Source organism: Aspergillus mulundensis, assembly GCF_003369625.1.
Source record: "Aspergillus mulundensis strain DSM 5745 chromosome Unknown scaffold_5, whole genome shotgun sequence".
Taxonomy (NCBI): domain Eukaryota; kingdom Fungi; phylum Ascomycota; class Eurotiomycetes; order Eurotiales; family Aspergillaceae; genus Aspergillus; species Aspergillus mulundensis.
Genome location: NW_020797893.1, coordinates 2,207,868 through 2,226,338, shown reverse-complemented (window position 1 = coordinate 2,226,338; position 18,471 = coordinate 2,207,868). Strand labels below are relative to the sequence as shown.

Sequence of the window (18,471 nt, the reverse complement as noted above, 5' to 3'; positions counted from 1 at the left end):
CCCTCGGCCGTAGTTATAGCGAGCTTAATTGAGACACGAAGTGCAACGCGAAGAGCGCGTATTGCAGGACACCAAGCCCCACAACATACACTATACCGGATACGGCATGACGCCGCTTGGAGACAGCGCCGGGCCGGAACATTGTCTGACCGGAAATTTTTCGAGATAGAGTGGATTTCTTCAGCAAAGCGACAACACGCTTGCCCGGTGGTACTTTCTCCATACCAGCTTTCTCGCCATGGACTTGCAGCCGCCGTCTGTGCTGGCGCAGTTGCCGCGCCCTCTGCATGCCTCGACCGGAAAAACGCATATCAGCGAAGTCTATAGCCTCGCCAATGCAAAGAAGCGCAAGAGATATGAAGTTGCTGTCGCGGTTGACGGTGAAGCAGTGAATCTTTACAATGTGAGTCCGACTAGAGCTTCTCCCGCTTCAAAGTGTTAATTTCTTATTCTAGATCCAAAATCCGAAATTGGTAACCTCCTACGCCGTCCCTCCGCAATCGTTGTTTTCTTGCCCGCCATGTTCGTTGCGCAGGAAGCTCTCCAAGAACTCGGGTGTGAAGAGACAAACTTTCGTTGCGCTGAAGAAAGAGATCAAGGCCTTTACTGAAGAAAGTGCTGCAAGTGGGACCGGCGCTCCGGTCATTTCCTCGTCGACTTTCGCCATCGAAGATTCGACAAGCCCGGCCGTCTTCGTGGGCATTGTGCCAGGTTCGGAGGACGAGGAGAATGGTCCGTTCGACGTGCTGGTTATCCATCGTGATGGTCGTGTGCGACGGTTATCCCCTGATCTAGAGGCCCAGCGATGGAGCATGCAGCACAGCGAAATTTCCAAGGGCGACTTCGAAGTTCACGGCTCTTTTCTGTTGGAATTCGACGACGCAAAGAAGTCATTGTTCAAGCGACGTCCGGACCTAGCTTCTCTTGCTGCTGGGGACTCTGTTCTAACAGGAGGCAACGAGCCGTCCATCTTGCTCCTTGTTTCCTACCCTGTCGGCACAGACGCTATAAGTCTCAGTGAGGTCAAGGTTCAGATTTTCTCGATACCCGCTGAAGCTTCCAGCCGCAGCCTCGATGAGAGTCAACAAATGAGACATCTCCTGTCGGCCAACCTTCCCGATCTCGATGGCGAAAAGGTTAACAGGGGGAATCTGCACTGGCAATTCCATTCGGGCTCTGCCGGCTTGAACTTGTCCTTTGAAAAGGGGTTTGTCAACTTCGACCTCTCCCAGTATACTCCCGCGGCGACCTCGAAATTTATTCTTGAAGGAGAGAACTTCTCATCCGTGATGCGTGTCTCCGCCCAGTCGGTGATTGGAGCCGGCAAGTCCATGATTGCATTGTACGACACGCAGTACAAGTCCATTCAGCGCAGCATCGTGGCCGAAGACCTTCCATCCGCCGCTAGCAACAAGGCACGCACTACGTTCCTCAACTACTTCGCGAAACTCGACCTTGTGGTTGCGACAAAGGGCAACTCTCTGCTAGCATTCGACCTCGCCTCGTCCCAAACTGTCTCCGGCTCATCCGGAAAACGCTCGCGTGACGGCCTACTCATTGATGCAATCGGCCGTGGTATTGGATCCGCTTCGCAATGGGAGGAGGTATCAAAGAAGCACCGCTCAAACGGTGCCGCGGCGCTGGGTCTTACTTCGTCCGAAGAGATCGACAAGTGGAACAAGTTGTCGCGGGAGCTGCGCGAATGCGCGAAGAACAAGGATGCCAACGGGTTCGACCGGGCTGTCCTCGCCTATTTCAGCGTCGGGGACACTCCAGCCCTTCCAGAACCCGGACAATACGTCAACCTGGAGGTAGTCCTCTTCGTACTGTCGCTCATCTTCTCCGCTGGAGTGGACACTACGAGTACCGACAAGCTCTCCGCATTCTCCTCCGTCAACGTGAATGTCGCAATCTGGCCTACCCTGACATGCGAATGGCTTAACCGCCTGGGATACCTCTATCCCGGAAATGTCGAGGCCGCCCTACGTCGCGCCTACAAACCCCGTATCCTCCCTCAACTTCCCATCGGCACCTTCGCGCAGGCCCTGCAAACCTCCGACCCCTCCCTCGGCCGCCTCATCAACGTCCTCCAAGGTCCCGCCTCCTTCAACCCAGACGAACTCGCACACGCCCTGAAAATCTTCCTCAACCTCGCGCGCACAATCTCCATCCCCGCAGAAGACCAAGAGTCCCAATCCCCAAAAGCCCTCACAAACGGCGAAACAACAGACAACACCACCAACGCCCTAACAACCTCCGACTCCGCCGACTCCACCCCCTCAACCCTCCAAACAACATTCACAGGCCTCAACACCACCCTCCTCTCCCTCCACGCCCACCCAACCCCCTCAATAACCTCCTCCCTCCGCTCCACCCTCTCCCGCACAGACCTAATCTCAACAATCCACCACCTCCGCCTCTCCCTCGCAACAGGCGGCCACGCAACCCGCTTCACAGAGACCCCGCCAACCCCAATCTCGCCACACCTCACCTCCCCCTCCCTCCCGCTCAACACAATAATCGACCTCATGAACGCCGCCGTCGACGCAATCGGCCCTTCGGGCTGGGTGTCCATCGCCCCAGGCGACCTGAATCTCGGCACCAGCGAAGCCGAGCTCTCGGGGCTGAGGGACATGGCGCTCATCGCAGAGATGAAGAGCGAGGTTTCGGCGGCGCTTGCGGGTGTCGAAGAGGCTACGCTGCTTTCTGGTATGCTGAGGGAGTATCTCCGGTACTGCAAGAGCGTGACGGGTGACGAGCGGTCTCGCAAGCATGCGAAGGCGAAGAAGGACGATGCGTCCAGCGCCGCGCCCTCGTCTACATCTGTTCGTCATGAGAAACTCAACGGGGCGGATCTGCTTGTGTTTGGGGCGCAAGATGAGGATGGCGAAGGTGGGGACGGCGATGCGAGCGGGAAATTGCTTCCGCTGTCGCTTAAGGCCGCGAAGGATGTTAGTAAGACGAAGGTGCTCAAGGGTTCTGGGAGAGTTGTGCAGCGTAGTAAGCGTGAGATGGGATATCTGCGGCGCAAGGCTGTTGGGAAGTATACGTTCGAGCGGTTGGTTGTTTAGCTGGTGCGTTCTGGAGTGCTTGGGTGGTTATTGTATCTATGTATCTATTTGGATAAAAGTGAATGAATGGTGTGATAGATTACCTATAGGTGCTTCTATAGAATCCCTTAACGATATGAAGACTCTTCCCCTGATTGAAAGCAACTACGAGATACACCATACCGCTGGAGAAACGCTGGACAAAAACTCGGCGGAACCATTGACATTAGCTCAATATGTACAATCGGTATATAGTATCTATGCGTATGGATATATAATATATCGGAGGCCCGTGTCCGGTACATGGCATCCATCACATCAGATCGCATCGAACATCGTAGCCCGGACATCATGGGTAGCATAGGTGGGAGGCGGCTGTATGCATGCATCATCAGTGATCCCTTTTTCTTTCAACTCCTTGCCCGCACCAGGCAGGGCACACTCTAAATGCTTCGAATGCTCCGAATGCTTGAGTCCCACCCAGTCCCGGTCAAGCAAAGTGAAATAATTGAGATACATGCGAGATCAACGAGCACGAGCGTCAAGAGTAAGGGTAGGCATCAGGCGTGTCCGATCACAGCGCCTATGCAGATAAACAACACAATATTGTAACGAGTATCAAAAACATAGCAGTCGTTGGAAGGAAGAGAAAACAAAGTCATAAGAGCCATCATCACTGGTGGAAAACGGGGTGGTCGGGTCGTGTCATGGCACATAATCAAGTTCAAGCCACGCAACTCCATTGTATAGCATCGGGAAATGGTACAAGTCGATCTCGTAGATGTAACACCCTCACATTCATGTGGAATTCGAAGAAAATGGGAGTCAGATGTCAAGTGGAACTCCGGAACAAAAAGAATCAGAAGAGCGGAGAAAATGAAGATGGCCAGTGGATTTGGCTATGGAAAGGGCCAAAGAAGACGTTCCTTCATCATAAATCATGTCATCAGAAGGCAGGTTAAGTCAAACATTCAGTGTACGAGCCAATGCAAACGAAGAGACCGATCCGTGGGAAACGAGTTATAGTACCGTAAAGCGTATGCGCTCAAGTGGGAGCAAAAGTCGGCTCAGAGTTGAGCACCATCATGATACCGATCCCATGACGGAGTGTTCCGCGCGCTCCTTCAAGCGCATGGCTTGAGATTCCAAAGAACGAGCCATGAGTCTCATCACTGGAGATATCAACAATTAGTACGAAGTCAAAAGTTCAAATGAGAGTAGTCTTACCAGGCCATACGGAGGCCCTGTCAAGGAGACCGGCCGTTGCAAGTAGTATCTTACAACCAAAGCCGCCTTCCGCAGCCTCCGGTAACCCTTGTGAGGCAGGCACGCCATTTGGAATGTCCTTCTGCATCTTCTGTTCAATACTCGCGAGTATATCCCTCATCTTTTGCAGGAGCTTGCAGTCCTCGTCCTCGAGAAGCATGCTCTGTGCTGCTTTTTCGAAATCAATGTCGTCCTGACTCAAGATTCCGAGATACGGTCCAACTCGTTCCTGTACTGTCGTGGCCCATTCAGCAAGAACTTCGGCGCAGTCGAATGTGCACATGGCGCTTTGAAGGGGCAATTCGCGGCAAGTAAAGTCTGCAAAAGTGTTGCCTAGCTGGTCAGACATGGCGAATGAATCAGCTGCATAACAGGCAGCCCTGCGAAGGAGTCTTTCGCGTTTTGTTTGTCCGGGTCGATAAACGCCTAGAAGGGGTTGGATAGGACGCTCTTGTGTAGGAGTGTGGGATATAGCAAGCTCCCCTACGCCAAGAGAGGCTATTGAATCACGCCGAGCATCCAGTGAAACCCCATCTTCGATGATCGAAGGATCTAAGACGTCGGATGGAATCCCATCTAGAGAATTGTCCATGTCTGTTCCACGGGCCAACTCATCCGCCATGGCATTCCAGTCTCGCTGCCAGAAGGCTTCCTTGCAGCGGCCGAGGTCGACATAGAGCCGAACATAAGCGAGGTCCAACAAAGGGATGCTGTCAGCCGAGAGAGGACCGGCGCCGTACGGATTGGGTCGCTCTAGACTATGCACTGGATTTGTTGTCCAGGCAGTCTGCCAAGCTCGAAGAGCGGGTTCAATGTGCGCTCGCATGGCATCCGTCTCCCTTGTCGTCCATTGCCGACCCATATGGCGTTGGCGTGTCTCCCAAATGTAGTTGTGAATGGCATATATCAATGCAAAGCAGCCAAAAGAACTCGGCCTGAGATCGCCGTTCTTGTCTGAGGGAGCAGCGGAACCCTGAGCGCGACGACCGGCAGTCAACAGCGTAGTAAGCGCGGACGAAAAAGCAACATTCTTCTCCGAGGAGAGATGACCGCCCATCTGCTTCCAGGCCTGTGGAGATTCCGCCGCCCAAATGTCTTCTTCACAAGGTAAGTCCAGGCGAATCTCCGAGTTGGTCAAAGCAGGTGCATGGTTGTACGCCGAGACAAGGAAACAAGAGGCGGCGAAGATCGCAAAGAGCGTCCTCTTACGTTCCTCGACGATTTTCCAATCCAACCAATCTTTCTTTTCTTTCGGAGGACCAAATGGCTGGGCCCAGGAATCTGACTCGAAATCCTGGCCCTGCGAATCGGTGCCACCTGCAAAGCCGGCGTGCAAGTAGTCTTGAGGAAGGTCCTTTGCATCGATATGACGAGTCAACTCGGCCGCCCGGGCAAGACTGACCAAGGCCGCGCAGTGAGTACTTGCGATATCAGCGGACGTCTTATCGCCACAAGTATGGCCATAAACGACATTGAGTAGCATCGCCTGGACAAGCCAAAGCGGAGTGTTGTGGACAGAATTATCGCGGGTATTGGAAGAGCGAGAAACAGCAGTGGACATATCGGCCTTTCGACGCTCCTCCAGATACAGCTGGATCATCTTCTTGGAGGCTTCGAATAGGTCCTTGGAGGCGGCTGTGTCAAGCTCGTATAGCGCGCCAATTGCTGCTATGGAGAGAATCAAGCAGCCCCCACCACCAGCAACGCCCGTGGAACTGAGATTGAGGTGGCCGCTGGGCGTGCGCAGATTATTCGTATACTCGGGCGCTTGAAAGTTGAGACTAGGGATATGAAGGAACGGTAGATGAGGGTGAAAATAGGTAATGTACGCCGAGATAAATCGCTGCATATCTGCGGTACTAGGCAATTGACTGGCGGAGGTGAGGCTGGAAAAACGGGAGTAGAGATCGCGATATTGAATCATTTCGGTAGCCGGTTGAGAGTACTTGCGGTGACTGAACCCTGCGGGCTGCGCCATGCTGGCTAATAGAGCCCGTCGTGTGGAGTCTGTAAAGGTATCGGTTGAGGCTGGGGCATGGTGAGTTCGTAGGGCACTATTCGCGAAAGGTAGGTTGAAAGGATTAGGAGGATCTGCGCTCGTTGCCATGGAGGATGAAAACATACTGCTCTGCGAATGTGCTCCTAGCATGGGCTGGCCCACCGAAGTCATGGATGGAGGAGTGGCATAGGCCTCAGCGAATGGGGTTTGAGCCATCAGGGACTTGGGAGAAACGGTTTCAGGTGGGATGCCTAGATCGTTAAAGCTAGTTGTGTAATCGGAGAATTGCCTGGCAACCGCCGGATGGGGTGGAAACTGAGACTGCCAGCTCACAGACGGCATTGAGAACTGGTTGGATCCATCCATCATGGGCTCGCTGATTCCACTCTGACTACCCGTGCTCATGGCCGAGGGCGAGGACTCATCGATCGCAGATTCATTGTTCTTACCCATTGGAAGTGCTGGGTCGAATCTCTGCATCCAATCAAAGTGGTAGTCGTCCTCCATGATAGCGTCGTTCCCGTGAGGCATATGGTGGGTACCGTACGGGGAAGAGGGGGCGTCGTTCCCGTAGGTTTGCGGGGAACCTCCAAAGTGGAGCTGGGCGGGATTGATGGTGCTTCCGTGGCTCATGAAGTCTGGAATGTTGAAGTCGAAGCTGCCGTAGACCGGCGCCGTGCGCAAGCCTCCCGAAAGGTCCACGGGAAGCCCATGCGTTTCTAGTTTTGCTAGCCCGTTGACAGCAGGTTGGTGGGTGGAGGAGTAGCCCCGATAGTCGATGCTCGAGCCCACGGAAGAACCGAGACTGGGATGGTAGGCATGGCCGCCAGAATGGCCAGCCGCTCCGGACACGGGATTGGTGTTATTCGCGATCCCGATCGCGGCACCCTCAATGTGACTGATTGTGTTCGCCCGCGGGCGCATATTACTAGAGTTACTGGCTATGGAGTTCTTGCGAACACGGTTTGCTCCAGCTCCAGCCCCCGTCCCAGCAGCGCCAGTGCTTTCTCTGCGAGCATTCCTGGGCCGCGAAGAAGGCGTTGTTGTCATGTGCAGTTTTTGCTGATGTCTGAGAAGAAGATCTCGGCGAGCGAAACACCGCGAGCAGTCTGGACATTCAAATGGCTTTTCTTTCGTGTGAGAACGCTCATGACGCTTGAGGTGTTCTAGTCGAGCGAACGACCGACCGCACGTCGTACAACCATGGGGACGTGGTTTGTCAGTTTTAGGAGGGGGGATGTTGGCCGGAGCGACGGGATCCTTCTTGGAATTGTCCTTGGATGCTACTAGGTTATTAGGAGCTGGATCCAGAGCGGATGAAACCCAAATACGTACCATTAACGTCTCCAGGAACCTCCGAGATACTGGAAAGATCCTCCATTTTTGGGCTAGTGCCCAAGCTTTGGTCCACCATCGGGCCTATCAACATGCTATATCTGATCGAAAATGGGGAGGCTCGTCCAGCTCAACGCTGGCTTTCAAAGTGTAAAGACGTGGTCGCTGATTGTGTACCGACCCAAGTTGCTGTACCAGCTCGGAATTGCACTGCGACCGTGATTTCAGGCCAGCATCGATGTTTATTCGGTTCACTAATCGAGATTAGCCAGTTGTTTAGAATGGCTGAGGCGGAAGCGATCGGATCGAGGAACTCATTGCCACGATGAGACGAAAGCTTGGGCAGTGGGTCAAGTAAACGGGAGGAAGCTGGGGTAGTCGGAGAAGGCGAGGAAAGCACTGACACCGTGAGCGACAGTATGATATGTCTGAACAAAGGTCTCGAGAGTCAGGAATAAGAATAGGCTCCGTTTGATCGAAAAAGACGACGGGCGGCAGATGAAATAGAGCAGGGCGAGGTGGGATGTGGCGAGGTGTTCCTGGAGTCCAAGTCGGAGTAGTCAGCAGGGGGTCCAGGTTCCAGGTTTCAGGACCCAGGGGAGAGGCATGGGTACACCAACAGACTGAATTGCAGTCTCTCTCTGTATGCGCTGGTTCCCCGGAGAGCCTGGGAGCAGCTTCGACAGTGTGAGATGGCGGCAATCAAGCAAACATCGCCCGAGTGCAGTGGATAAGCCGGAGAGATAGCCGGGTACTGATAGCGTGAATCAGGGTCAATTGGTGATAAGAGCCAGGAACAATGATCTCGAACAGAAGAACACAAGAAACGAGGCCGAAGACTAAGAAAATGGGACGAAATCAAGATGGAGAGAAAGAGAGAGGCGGTTGTCGTCTGGTGCCAGCAGTGGAAGAAGAAGAAGTGACTGCGAGGCTCAGTGTCAGAGAGAGAGAGCTCTCAACGAGCAGGAGTTACGGCCGGCAGCACGTTACCTCCGTACCTCTAGCGGGACGCTTACCCCGGTGACTGTCGCGGGATAAACCACGAAGCTGCTGGCCAATCGTCGCCTCCACTGTGGGCCGAGGAGCACAGAGCATGGGCCACGACTGGGTCAGAGCCAAGAGCTGGGCCCACACCGGAGTCACGGGGGGAGCTACTCTTGGGTCTGTGCCACGGTGCCAGCCAATCAGATGCCTTGTTGAAACTCAATCCGAATCCGAGAGGATGATGCACTACCGCCACGCACCTCACCACTGCACACGCCGTTGCCTTGGAAGTTGAAAGACTGGTACGGGTAAGACGAGACAAAGAAAATCAATAGTCGTGATGCGAAGGACAGAGAAGGTGATTGTGAATGACCAGTGCACCTCCAGACATCTGGCAAGTCAATTAACTGCGTCTACTCTGTACAGTGCGTCCTGCAAGCGCAGTCGCAGTGCGGAATACGACCGTTGCCAGCCGAGGCGCAATCTGCGACAAGGAGCACCTCACTCGTGTCTGGTCTCAGGCAAGACTGCAGATGTACGGAGACGAGCTTGGACTTGGAAAGTCAGGATCTGACGTAGCCGGGGTCGCCATCCTGTCGCGCTTTCGCTGTCCATCCGTGGTTGAGGGATCAGATGCAGGTGCGTTGACCGTTTGCAGCACTGGAGGCCATTCCAACCCAGGATGCAGGCTGGTGGGCAGACCGTTCCTGACGACTGGGGAAGGCCACGAGCGACCGAGCCACTGCTTGATGGGTGGCGGCTGGCGCCGCATTGTCCCAGTCGGCTAAAATATGAGAGAGTGCGAGAGGCGAGAGCTGGCCAAGGACCAACTTCCAAGCTGTGGGGATTCTGGGGCAACTCTCCTGACTGTGGGGGATTTTCGTGGAGCCAGAGCGACTGCCAATCAGCTCCTCATCATTCGAGCGTCCCTGGCTGCGCTCGAGGTTCTGGAAACGAGCCCAAGCCACGGTGCATTAGCCGGGCTTGATTGCTGTTCACAGTTCACACCCGGAACTGAGTCCTCCGCCAACTCATGTGCCCACTGTGCATCGCGACCGTCGCTTACCCCGGACTTTTCCTCCGACTGGCCGCGACAGTAAAAATTCCAGTCAAGCTCAGGTCCAAGGCTGCCGCAACAGCGTTGATCCCCGTTGCCATCGACAAGCGTGGCTGATCGAACTGCGGCATCCCACGCTATGACGTCTAGCCTGGAGCCAGTGTCCTGCAGATGATATCCTCGGACTTTCCCCCGAGGCCTCTGGGACCAGAATATGAAGTATGCCATGCTCTCCAGTAATGCCACTGGGGCCCTGGCGGGGAAACTCCGGCAACCACTGCACTATTGCGACAGTGCACTGCAGAGTCGCCATCGTCCGTCGATCCCGCTGCAGAGACCAAGTGGACTGATGGGAGCCAACCGCTCCACAGTATACTCCGAACGGCCCAATCGACGAAGCAGAGTTAATCTATACAAGACGTCTTATCGATCTGAGCGACGGAATCCATCTCGAGTGTCAGATAAAATGGTTCGCCCCTTTGACCACCAGCGAAACGCTTTGCCGCTGTCAACGACCACAAGAATGCTGGCTTGAGACACGCATTTGTGCCATCCCAACGGAATGTCAACCACCCCACGACACCCCCAAATGCATCGCGATTGGCGAACCTCGGAAGGGGTATCCTTACCTGATTCCTCAAGGTGCAGATTTAGCGCGCAGCGTTGAGTGACTCGCATGAGACGGACCAGTCAGAGCCGACCTTGTAGATTTCATGACTCCATGTGGACACCGACACAACAGTCCATCCAGAAGCAATCCAAGTTGCTCGTCCTCGCGGCAGCCTCCAGGGCCTGGGCCGCCATCATTTGTAATCGCGTCCGGCCCGGCAACATCAACCCCGACGGGAAGGAAGCTCAATCAACAGCGCGCAATGGCATGAGTATGACGGCTCCAAGCTCGCCAATCTACTCTAACTTGTCAAGCCGCCTTCCTGTGGAGCCGGCCATTGTACCTTTTACGATCCGCACTCTTCCGCACGGGATATCCGACCTGGCCCGGGCGGGCGTCATCAAGGACTTCTGCAGCCTGCATCCTCTCCATGGGTCCCAAGGTCCATCGGACTGCAAAGGTATACTCCATCCTAATATGGACCGGGATCTACCCAAGACCGTTGGCCCAGCTAGCTGCAAGCTTGCAAGTACTCAAGCTGATCCCCGTCTACCAAACTGCCCACTTCAACCTCTGGAGCGCCTCATTCCCAGCCTGCAGTTAACCGCAACCACCAGATCTACGCGCATTATCAACTTCTTGTACCAGTGACACCCCTGTCCCACCCTCACCTCCAATTCACCACGAGGAGTGGCTGTGTCTCCTGAGTTGGATGATCAGACGGGTACTAATGCAGTCAAGCTCGCCGGCCCGGCGTACGGAGTACGCTAGCGCATCTTATCTATCATATCATACCCCCAGATGTAGCGCAGTGCATCCGACCTGTTTCATCTGATATGGTACCACCATCTCCACCTATGCTGCTAGCCGTTCTGCATACTGACGGAGGTGCACATCGGCCTGATCGACCTGATCGACGAGGGACAAAGGCTGACGCTGCATGAGCCACGGAGAACCAGCACTCCATATGGACGTGGTCGGGTTACACTGTCGGAGTTGTAGTACGGCAATGGAGTCGCGGATCGGATCGTCTACATATATCGTATGTCGTGTGTAACATGCAGCCTGCAGGATAGAGCGATTATCGGAGTTTACCTTGGAGGACTTGCGCCGGTGAAGAGGATTTCCGATTCAGGGCTGCCTGGCATAACCCCAAAGCTACTACCGTATGAGTCTGACACGTACCTGCAGAGCTGGAGCTTCGTCAGCCCATCCCAGGGCTACGTCCTGCGTACAGAGTAGCCTACGTATTTCCATACGGAGCTTGCGCATTCAAAGTACAGCTTGAATGGATCTACAGTATTAGAGCACCTTCCCCTGTTCTTATCTAATTCTGATCCTGTTTCGCGGAGTACCGCAGTGGATACCTGACTGCAGTCTAGTCTCCATCTCCATCTCCATTCTCGGGCTTGATGCGAACCGGAACAACCCACGGCCAAAGAAGCAAGCATTTGATTAGGAAAGCCTGCAACTGCTCTGCTTCTCGCCCCTCTCTTAAGAAGTACTTCTGGCCAGAGCATCAGATCATGTTCTTCATACAATGACAAAAGGCGTGAAACTGTGTCCAGTACTAGTTGAGCGTTGGTGATTCCGCTGCCCGGGTACTTGTACATATCTAGGTCCTTGCGATGCAGCAAGCAACCAGCCGGAACATCCATTCTACTATACGACTATGATACAGCATCTGATATAGATGAGAGTTTGCCCAAAGGCGCATTAAGAATCATATCATAGGACTAGGACTGTTCAAGCTCCTTTTTGCGAGGCAGTTGGAGGCGGGTAGATAGTCAGGGGCGCCGCGAAGCAGCGCGTAAAAGAATCGTCAAGTAGAACCTTATCGCTGTTTGCCTCCATGCTAATATCTACTCCCAAGGGGAAATTAATAAATACTTCTTTGAGCGCCATTATTAGGACTATTGGATCTTCACTCAAGTGCTCCCACTATATATTTCGGAGGCGGGTAGAAGAGCATGAACTGCCAGGTAGACAGAGGAGGACATTAGGTCTATACCAAACTAAACCAAGAAGTCCATGTATATATAGTCAAGACTACATGAACAAACACTTAAACACGAAAGGTTTACGATATGATACAATCTAAATCCCCAACGCCTCATTCGAAACAAAATGCGACCCCCCAGCGCACCGATACCCAGTCGCCTGCTTAATCCACTGAAACCCAGCAACGCAACGTCCCATATGTCGCAGCTTCTGCTGAACCTGCTGCTCCTTGCGTCTAGCCTTTTCTTCTGCCTCGCGCTGCCGACGTAGTCTTTCCAGCTCGGCGCGCCTTCTCAGTTCTTCGAGGCGGCGTTGTTCATGTTGTTTTTTGGCCTCGTCGTCGGGCTTGGAAGAACCGTCTGCGGGAGGCTGGGAGAGTTCCTCGAGTGCCTTTTCAGCGGTACGTTCTTCGTCGAGGAGCTGTTGGTATTCCTTCTCGGTTGTGTTTGCAGCTTGCTTGTCTTGCTGCAGTTGGTGCCATACATCATCCGACACTCCGTCGTCTCTGTGGACATGGTCTGGCGCAGTTCCTAAGACAGGAGGGGCGGGCTCTTCACATTCATTCTCATCGTCCTGGAAGGCCGTCGTGTTAGATGTCGTAGTAAGCACTGGCGGTGCCGGCCTCCTATCGGAAGACTGCGCTCGTAGAAGGTCAATGGGATTATTTCTCGGCCTGGACTGTTGTGCCTCGCGACTATTGCGCTCAGATATCATATGATCGATGTGGCTTAAAAGCAGATTCTCGCCGACACAGACATTCTTGTCATTGCGCATGTTCCGGATAGCGTCTCTGAAAATTGCCTTTGCCAGCGTTTGCACGTCGCGTGCATTGGCCCAGTTAGCGGTATGGATGAGTGCGTGAAATCTATTCAGTAACTTCTTGGTAAATTCTGGCTTTGGAGACTCCAATGCGTCTAGGTCGAAATTGCTGACTTTGGGCAAGAGATCCAGTTTCCGCTTCTTAAGCAAGTTGGTGAGGAGCTGGAGGCAGTCGGTTGGAGCGAGGCCGTTAAACTCAAGCTCCTCGGGGAAGCGACTGGTGAGTCCGGGATTGATGGTCATAAGGCGATTGATATCTTGGTCGTAACCGGCTAGGATGATAATGAGCTTCTGGAAGAACTTGGGCTTAGTGATGCAGTCCACGATCTCATCCATCGCTTCCTTCGCAAACGGTCCTTCTGCGAGTCGGTAGGCTTCATCGATAAGTAGGATCTTGCCCAGCGACTTTTCCAGCAGTTCTTGTGTTTTGGGACCAGTGTGGCCGATATATTGCCCTACCAAATCCGTTGCCGAGCTTTCGATGACTTCGGCAGATGATAGCAGGCCCATGTCGTAATACACCTTGCCCATCTTCCTGGCCGTGCTTGTTTTACCAGTTCCTGGGGTGGTTAATCATTGCGTCTTCTAGGTCTTTATGGTGACTTACCTGGTGGACCGCGGAAAAGAAAGTTGAATGGAACATGTTCTTTAGGATCCATGTCCAACTCGCGCATATTCTTGACTGATTGGCGATAGCCCTCCAGCTTGCTGATGATTGATTCGCATCCAACAATGTCCTGGAAGAGCATTGGAATATTCGTCTCGGCCCGCTCACCCCGATCGTACTCAGGATCCAGATCTTGCGGCTCCAAGTAATTCAGAGCAAGGTTACCCTTCTTAGAGGTACGCCGCTGTTGCTGCCGAACCTTTGCACCGTTCAGCATGATATCGATCTCGCCTGCGTTTCCATAGTTTGGGCGGTTGCGAGCGCGAGCCAGAATCTCCATCGAAACCTTCAGCCCCTTGTCTGATGTGACGAAATCCTGCTGCTTCATCTTTAGGTCAAGGATCTGCCTCATCTCAGCATCGGAGAAGTCCTCAAAGACGAATGCGTTGTCGGGAGAAAAACGTCTCGACAGTCCAGGATTCACATTCTGGAACATCTCCATCATTTGCTCTTCGTATCCGAGCAGCAGGACACAACGGTCATCTCCGGGAACGCCTTGGACTTCGGCCACTATTGTGTCGACCACTGCCGTTTTGAATTGGTTTGTATGCGAACCGGCCGGATCGCGAGTACCACCTCCGAAAAGACCGTAAGCTTCATCGATGACAAGGACCTTACCCAGAGTAGAAGCCAGAATACCCTTTGTATTCTGCTCGGAGCCCCCTATGACACTTCCGATGAAGTCTGCCGGGTTCTTGACGATACCTAAGGGTTACCAGGGTTAGTTTCCCTATCCTGACGTGCACCCTCAGACAAATTAATGCTCACCTTCACCATTTGACAAGTAGCCAATATCGACAAGGATTTGCCCATAGAGCTTTGCCACTGTCGTCTTGCCAGTGCCAGGAGATCCCAGGAACACCCTGTTCAGGGTAAACTCCACCAAAGGCTTCTCATTGAGCTCCCGTTCGTAGTTGCTCTGGATACTGTCCAAAAGAGCACGGACAGTGTTTTTGACGGATGCAAGACCGATCATCTGCTGGAGCGTTTTCCAAGCAGAACAGTTTTTGAGCGCGTTGCTTGGCTCTGGTCCGATGAGGTCCTCCTTGGTGAGCAATAGATCGTCCGAGGGGATCTTCTTTCGCCGCTCATACGCAAGAATACGAGCGAAGACATTTTCGACGGTCCTGGCGTTGCCAAAGCCTTCGTGTCCTCGTTGTCTGCTAATTCGCCGAGCAACGATACGACAAAACAATCCTCCCATTCCGCCTTCAATCTTCATGCGTCCGCTGAACTTCTTGTTGATTTGGTATTCCAAAATGCGTTCTCGCTCATCATAATCTTCGAATACGAATTCATGCGGAAATCGGCTAGGTAGGCCGGGTTATGAGCAAAGAACTTCTCCATCTGTCTGCGATATCCTGCAAGTACAACAACCACCTTCCCGGTAAGGTTCTCAATCTCCGCTAACAGGAAGTCGAGGACTTGTGAGCCCTGGCCGCTTGATTGCGCTAGCTGATAGGCTTCATCAATGAAGAGCACTCCGCCGCCCTTGTTGAGTATCTCATTGAGCTGTTTCTCGCAGCCGGACACGCCACCGTTGGACAGTCTAGATCCAGTAGTCTCTATGATATAGGTACCAGGGATAATGCCCATAGCAGTGAGGAACTTTGCGTAGAGGCGTGCAACTGTCGTTTTGCCTAGTATTCTCATTAGCAAGTCGATAGCCGAGCCAACCTCAAGACTTACCTGTTCCTGGGTTGCCCAATAGGACCGAGCCAAACCGTTCGCCTTTGAAGTCGACGTTCTGTCTTAATGCAGCGTCAACCTGGGCCTTGATGGTAAGGAACTTGGCCTTGATGCTCTCCAAGCCGATCATGCCCATTAGCTTGTCATGTTCCTCGCTTTGAGCCCCTTCATAGTCCTTCTGGTACTGCCAGTCTTGCTCCGTGGATGATAGGGGTGTCACAATGTCTGGACTATTTGTGCGTTTTGATTGATCAAACTGCACTGCTGTTGGCTGAGTGCTCTGACCTTTGAGAGCTGCTCCTTGGAACTGGGGCCATGGTCCGTAAGCTTGTCGGCCTCCTGAGAAACGCGAAAGCGCTCAAGGGCACGGTTTTTCATGCCTTCAAGGTCATCGCGATGCTGACGTAGAGTGTGCTGTCTTTCTTTTTCATCGCGGTCCTCTTTCTGGAGTCGCCTCTCATGCGCAATCTCATCTTGTATCCGAGCTAACTGGCGAGCGTACTCCCTGCGTTTCTCCTCACTCTTTACGTCAAGTTCCAGGTCTCGCTGTCGTCGGCGCTTGCGCTCCCTATCCTCTTCGGTACAGCGGTAGCACGATCCTTTCTGCTGAAAGCATGGGATCTTTAATCTGTGATCGCGAGTACATGTCCACTCCACAATGTTGCGACACTGCATCTTGGAATGATCGATAGTTGATGACACCTGTGAGGACAATCGTGGAGTCCACAATTTAACTTCGTTCCACTGTCATTAATTAGTCTATATCTGGGTGGGTAGAGTAAGAGCAACGTACCATGGTTCATCGCAGCCTCCGTCTGGGCATTTTTCATCGAAATCATTGGGCGTTTGAAGTATCGCGTTTCGCTGAGGATGCTGCTCGCATTTGACCGGAAGCCCATCATACAAATACCCGCTGGTTTGAAGCTGATCAATGAATGGCTCCCACACTTCCTTGCCTTTTCGGCTATTGATGAAGGTCTTAGAGTTTCCGATCATAATCAGGATGTCTCGAGCACGGAACAGTAGAACGTTCAACCGTTGCGGTGCTGACATGAAACCCGATATCCCCGTCCATGTTGCTTCTGGTGAGGGTGGCAATCACCATGTCGCTCTCTTCACCTTGATAGTTATCTATCTCCAGTCAGCCACTGCGGCTTACATAAAGACGCACTGATAGCTTAGCAATGGTAGACAATTTGATAGGCCGTTTGACATGTTGCGCACTTGCTTGTGACATTAAGCCAGCGCGGACCAGGTCGTACGAGTCTAAATCGTTCAGAACCGGGTCTGTTTCCTTGCTCAATTCCTGACGGAGCAGATTTAGCTGCCCAAAGTACGGAGTAAGGACAACAAGCTTGTCTGTTCCGTAACCTTGCTGACCCAGATACCTCACAATCTTCAGCACCAGCTTCACTCCGAATGGGTTTTGCTTGCTACCCTTGCTGCCATTGTCATTCCGGTCTGGAACCCCTTGGAGAGATCCCTCTGGATGGGGATGATCGATGAAACTGACTCGATTCTCTAGCCCTCTGGGCGCTGTGCGATACTTCGTTCCGTCACCGTCCAGTAGGTCTGGGTACGTGAGTCTTCGCACCAGCGCCGAGATCTCAGGGACCATGCGGTGTTGTTTCGCCAAAGTGGAGTGGGGGAATCCCGACTGTACGAGTCGTTCGAAGAGGGATTGGTTCAGGTCATACCCTGAACCCTTCTCCACAGACAAAGCGTAATTATTGATCTTTGGGCGTAGTTGTTGATGATCGCCAATCATAATCAGTTGCTTGGTATGGGGACCGAGTGCTGTAAGAACATGCGACTCCAAGGTCTCACCCGCTTCTTCCAGTAGCACAATACCTGGCGAGACTGCGCTGAGATCGCTAGCGTTCATTGCGGCAGCCGTCGTCGTGCATCCGATTACCCGTTTGGAGTGCAGGACATCGGAGGTTCTCTCCCTCCACATTTCATTGAGTCTCTGCTGACATTCGTCCAGCCTGGCCATCAGACCTTGCACATTGATGACTTGTTCCTCCAGAAGCTTTTCCTTCCAAGAGGTTATCTTCTCTTGCCGAAGTGATTTGTCCATCTCCCAAACCTGGCGAGCTTCATTGCCAAGATGACTGGGGGAAGGTAGGGAATGGTGTTTTCCCTGAGTCCAACGATCGTATAGATAATGGCCAGTTCATGCTTTTCCTCACTCACCGACGAGAGTCATTCCATCAGGGTCATGTAAGGGTATAAATACTTCAAAGAACTCCGGCTCTTCGAATTCGAGAAATTCTTGGATAGTGCCGTAATTCAACTTGAAGGTGGAGTATACATTGAATGCCACGGCTAGCTCTTTACCGATATCCCTAGCCTTTTCCTTTAGCTCATTGATGATGCTCCATCTAGTTTGGCTCCAGAAGTAGTTGGTTTGTTGGGCGGAAAGCTTAAGCTCCTCAGTTCGCGGAGACGACTTGGAACCCAATCGAACAATGGCCGACGAGTCGATCCCGATATCCATCAGATCTTCGAGAAATTGGTCCAGGGCATGATTCGTATAGCACATCACAAGCATTGTCTCTTTGCTGTTATTGTACAGTGCCTTCGCTATAAGAGCGCCAACGAAGGGCTTTCTCCTCCCTGACGAGCGGTTAGTCGGCGGACCCTAAAAGAGCAAGAGAGGATTGATATACCTGGCGGTCCTTGTATAAATATCGCTTCCAGCGCAGGCGGCACTGTTGAAGGCTGATTCCTCCTCAGCGGTTGCAGGACAAGGCTGTGAGCGTGCTTGCGACGGTTTCCAATCAGTCACTGCGCCGCAAAGCGGCAAACACCCAGTGCCCAATGGAGAGGAGATTCAAGGCAGAATCATGAAGGGGTCCATTTAGGCAGAAGGAAGTGTTAATCCAGCAATGAAAACCTGCCCCTTGCTTTCCCTTTCCCTAGCCACATTTCATATCCGCTACCAACCTCAACTTATCGACCTCTCAAGCAGACATCGCTACCTATTATTCC

General features: G+C 53.0%; 3 protein-coding genes across 3 annotated transcripts; 1 reads left to right on the top strand and 2 right to left on the bottom strand.

Moving 5' to 3' along the window:
• Positions 1–238: 238 nt before the first annotated feature.
• Positions 239–3,071, top strand: DSM5745_05997 (uncharacterized protein; the record flags this gene model as incomplete). The annotated part of the gene is made up of 2 exons (XM_026748013.1): positions 239–403; positions 456–3,071. The coding sequence occupies 2 exons, from the start codon at positions 239–241 to the stop codon at positions 3,069–3,071; spliced, it is 2,781 nt and encodes a 926-aa protein (XP_026603845.1).
• A 1,062-nt stretch (positions 3,072–4,133) lies between these two features.
• Positions 4,134–7,696, bottom strand: amdX (putative C2H2 transcription factor (AmdX); the record flags this gene model as incomplete). The annotated part of the gene is made up of 3 exons (XM_026748012.1): positions 4,134–4,222; positions 4,278–7,598; positions 7,651–7,696. The coding sequence occupies 3 exons, from the start codon at positions 7,694–7,696 to the stop codon at positions 4,134–4,136; spliced, it is 3,456 nt and encodes a 1,151-aa protein (XP_026603844.1).
• A 4,702-nt stretch (positions 7,697–12,398) lies between these two features.
• On the bottom strand, positions 12,399–18,031 carry GbpA (the record flags this gene model as incomplete). The annotated part of the gene is made up of 8 exons (XM_026748011.1): positions 12,399–13,681; positions 13,729–14,493; positions 14,557–15,017; positions 15,080–15,428; positions 15,478–15,733; positions 15,763–16,221; positions 16,637–17,591; positions 17,670–18,031. 8 exons carry the CDS (start codon positions 18,029–18,031, stop codon positions 12,399–12,401), a joined length of 4,890 nt encoding a protein of 1,629 aa, XP_026603843.1.
• Between the last annotated feature and the right edge of the window lie 440 nt (positions 18,032–18,471).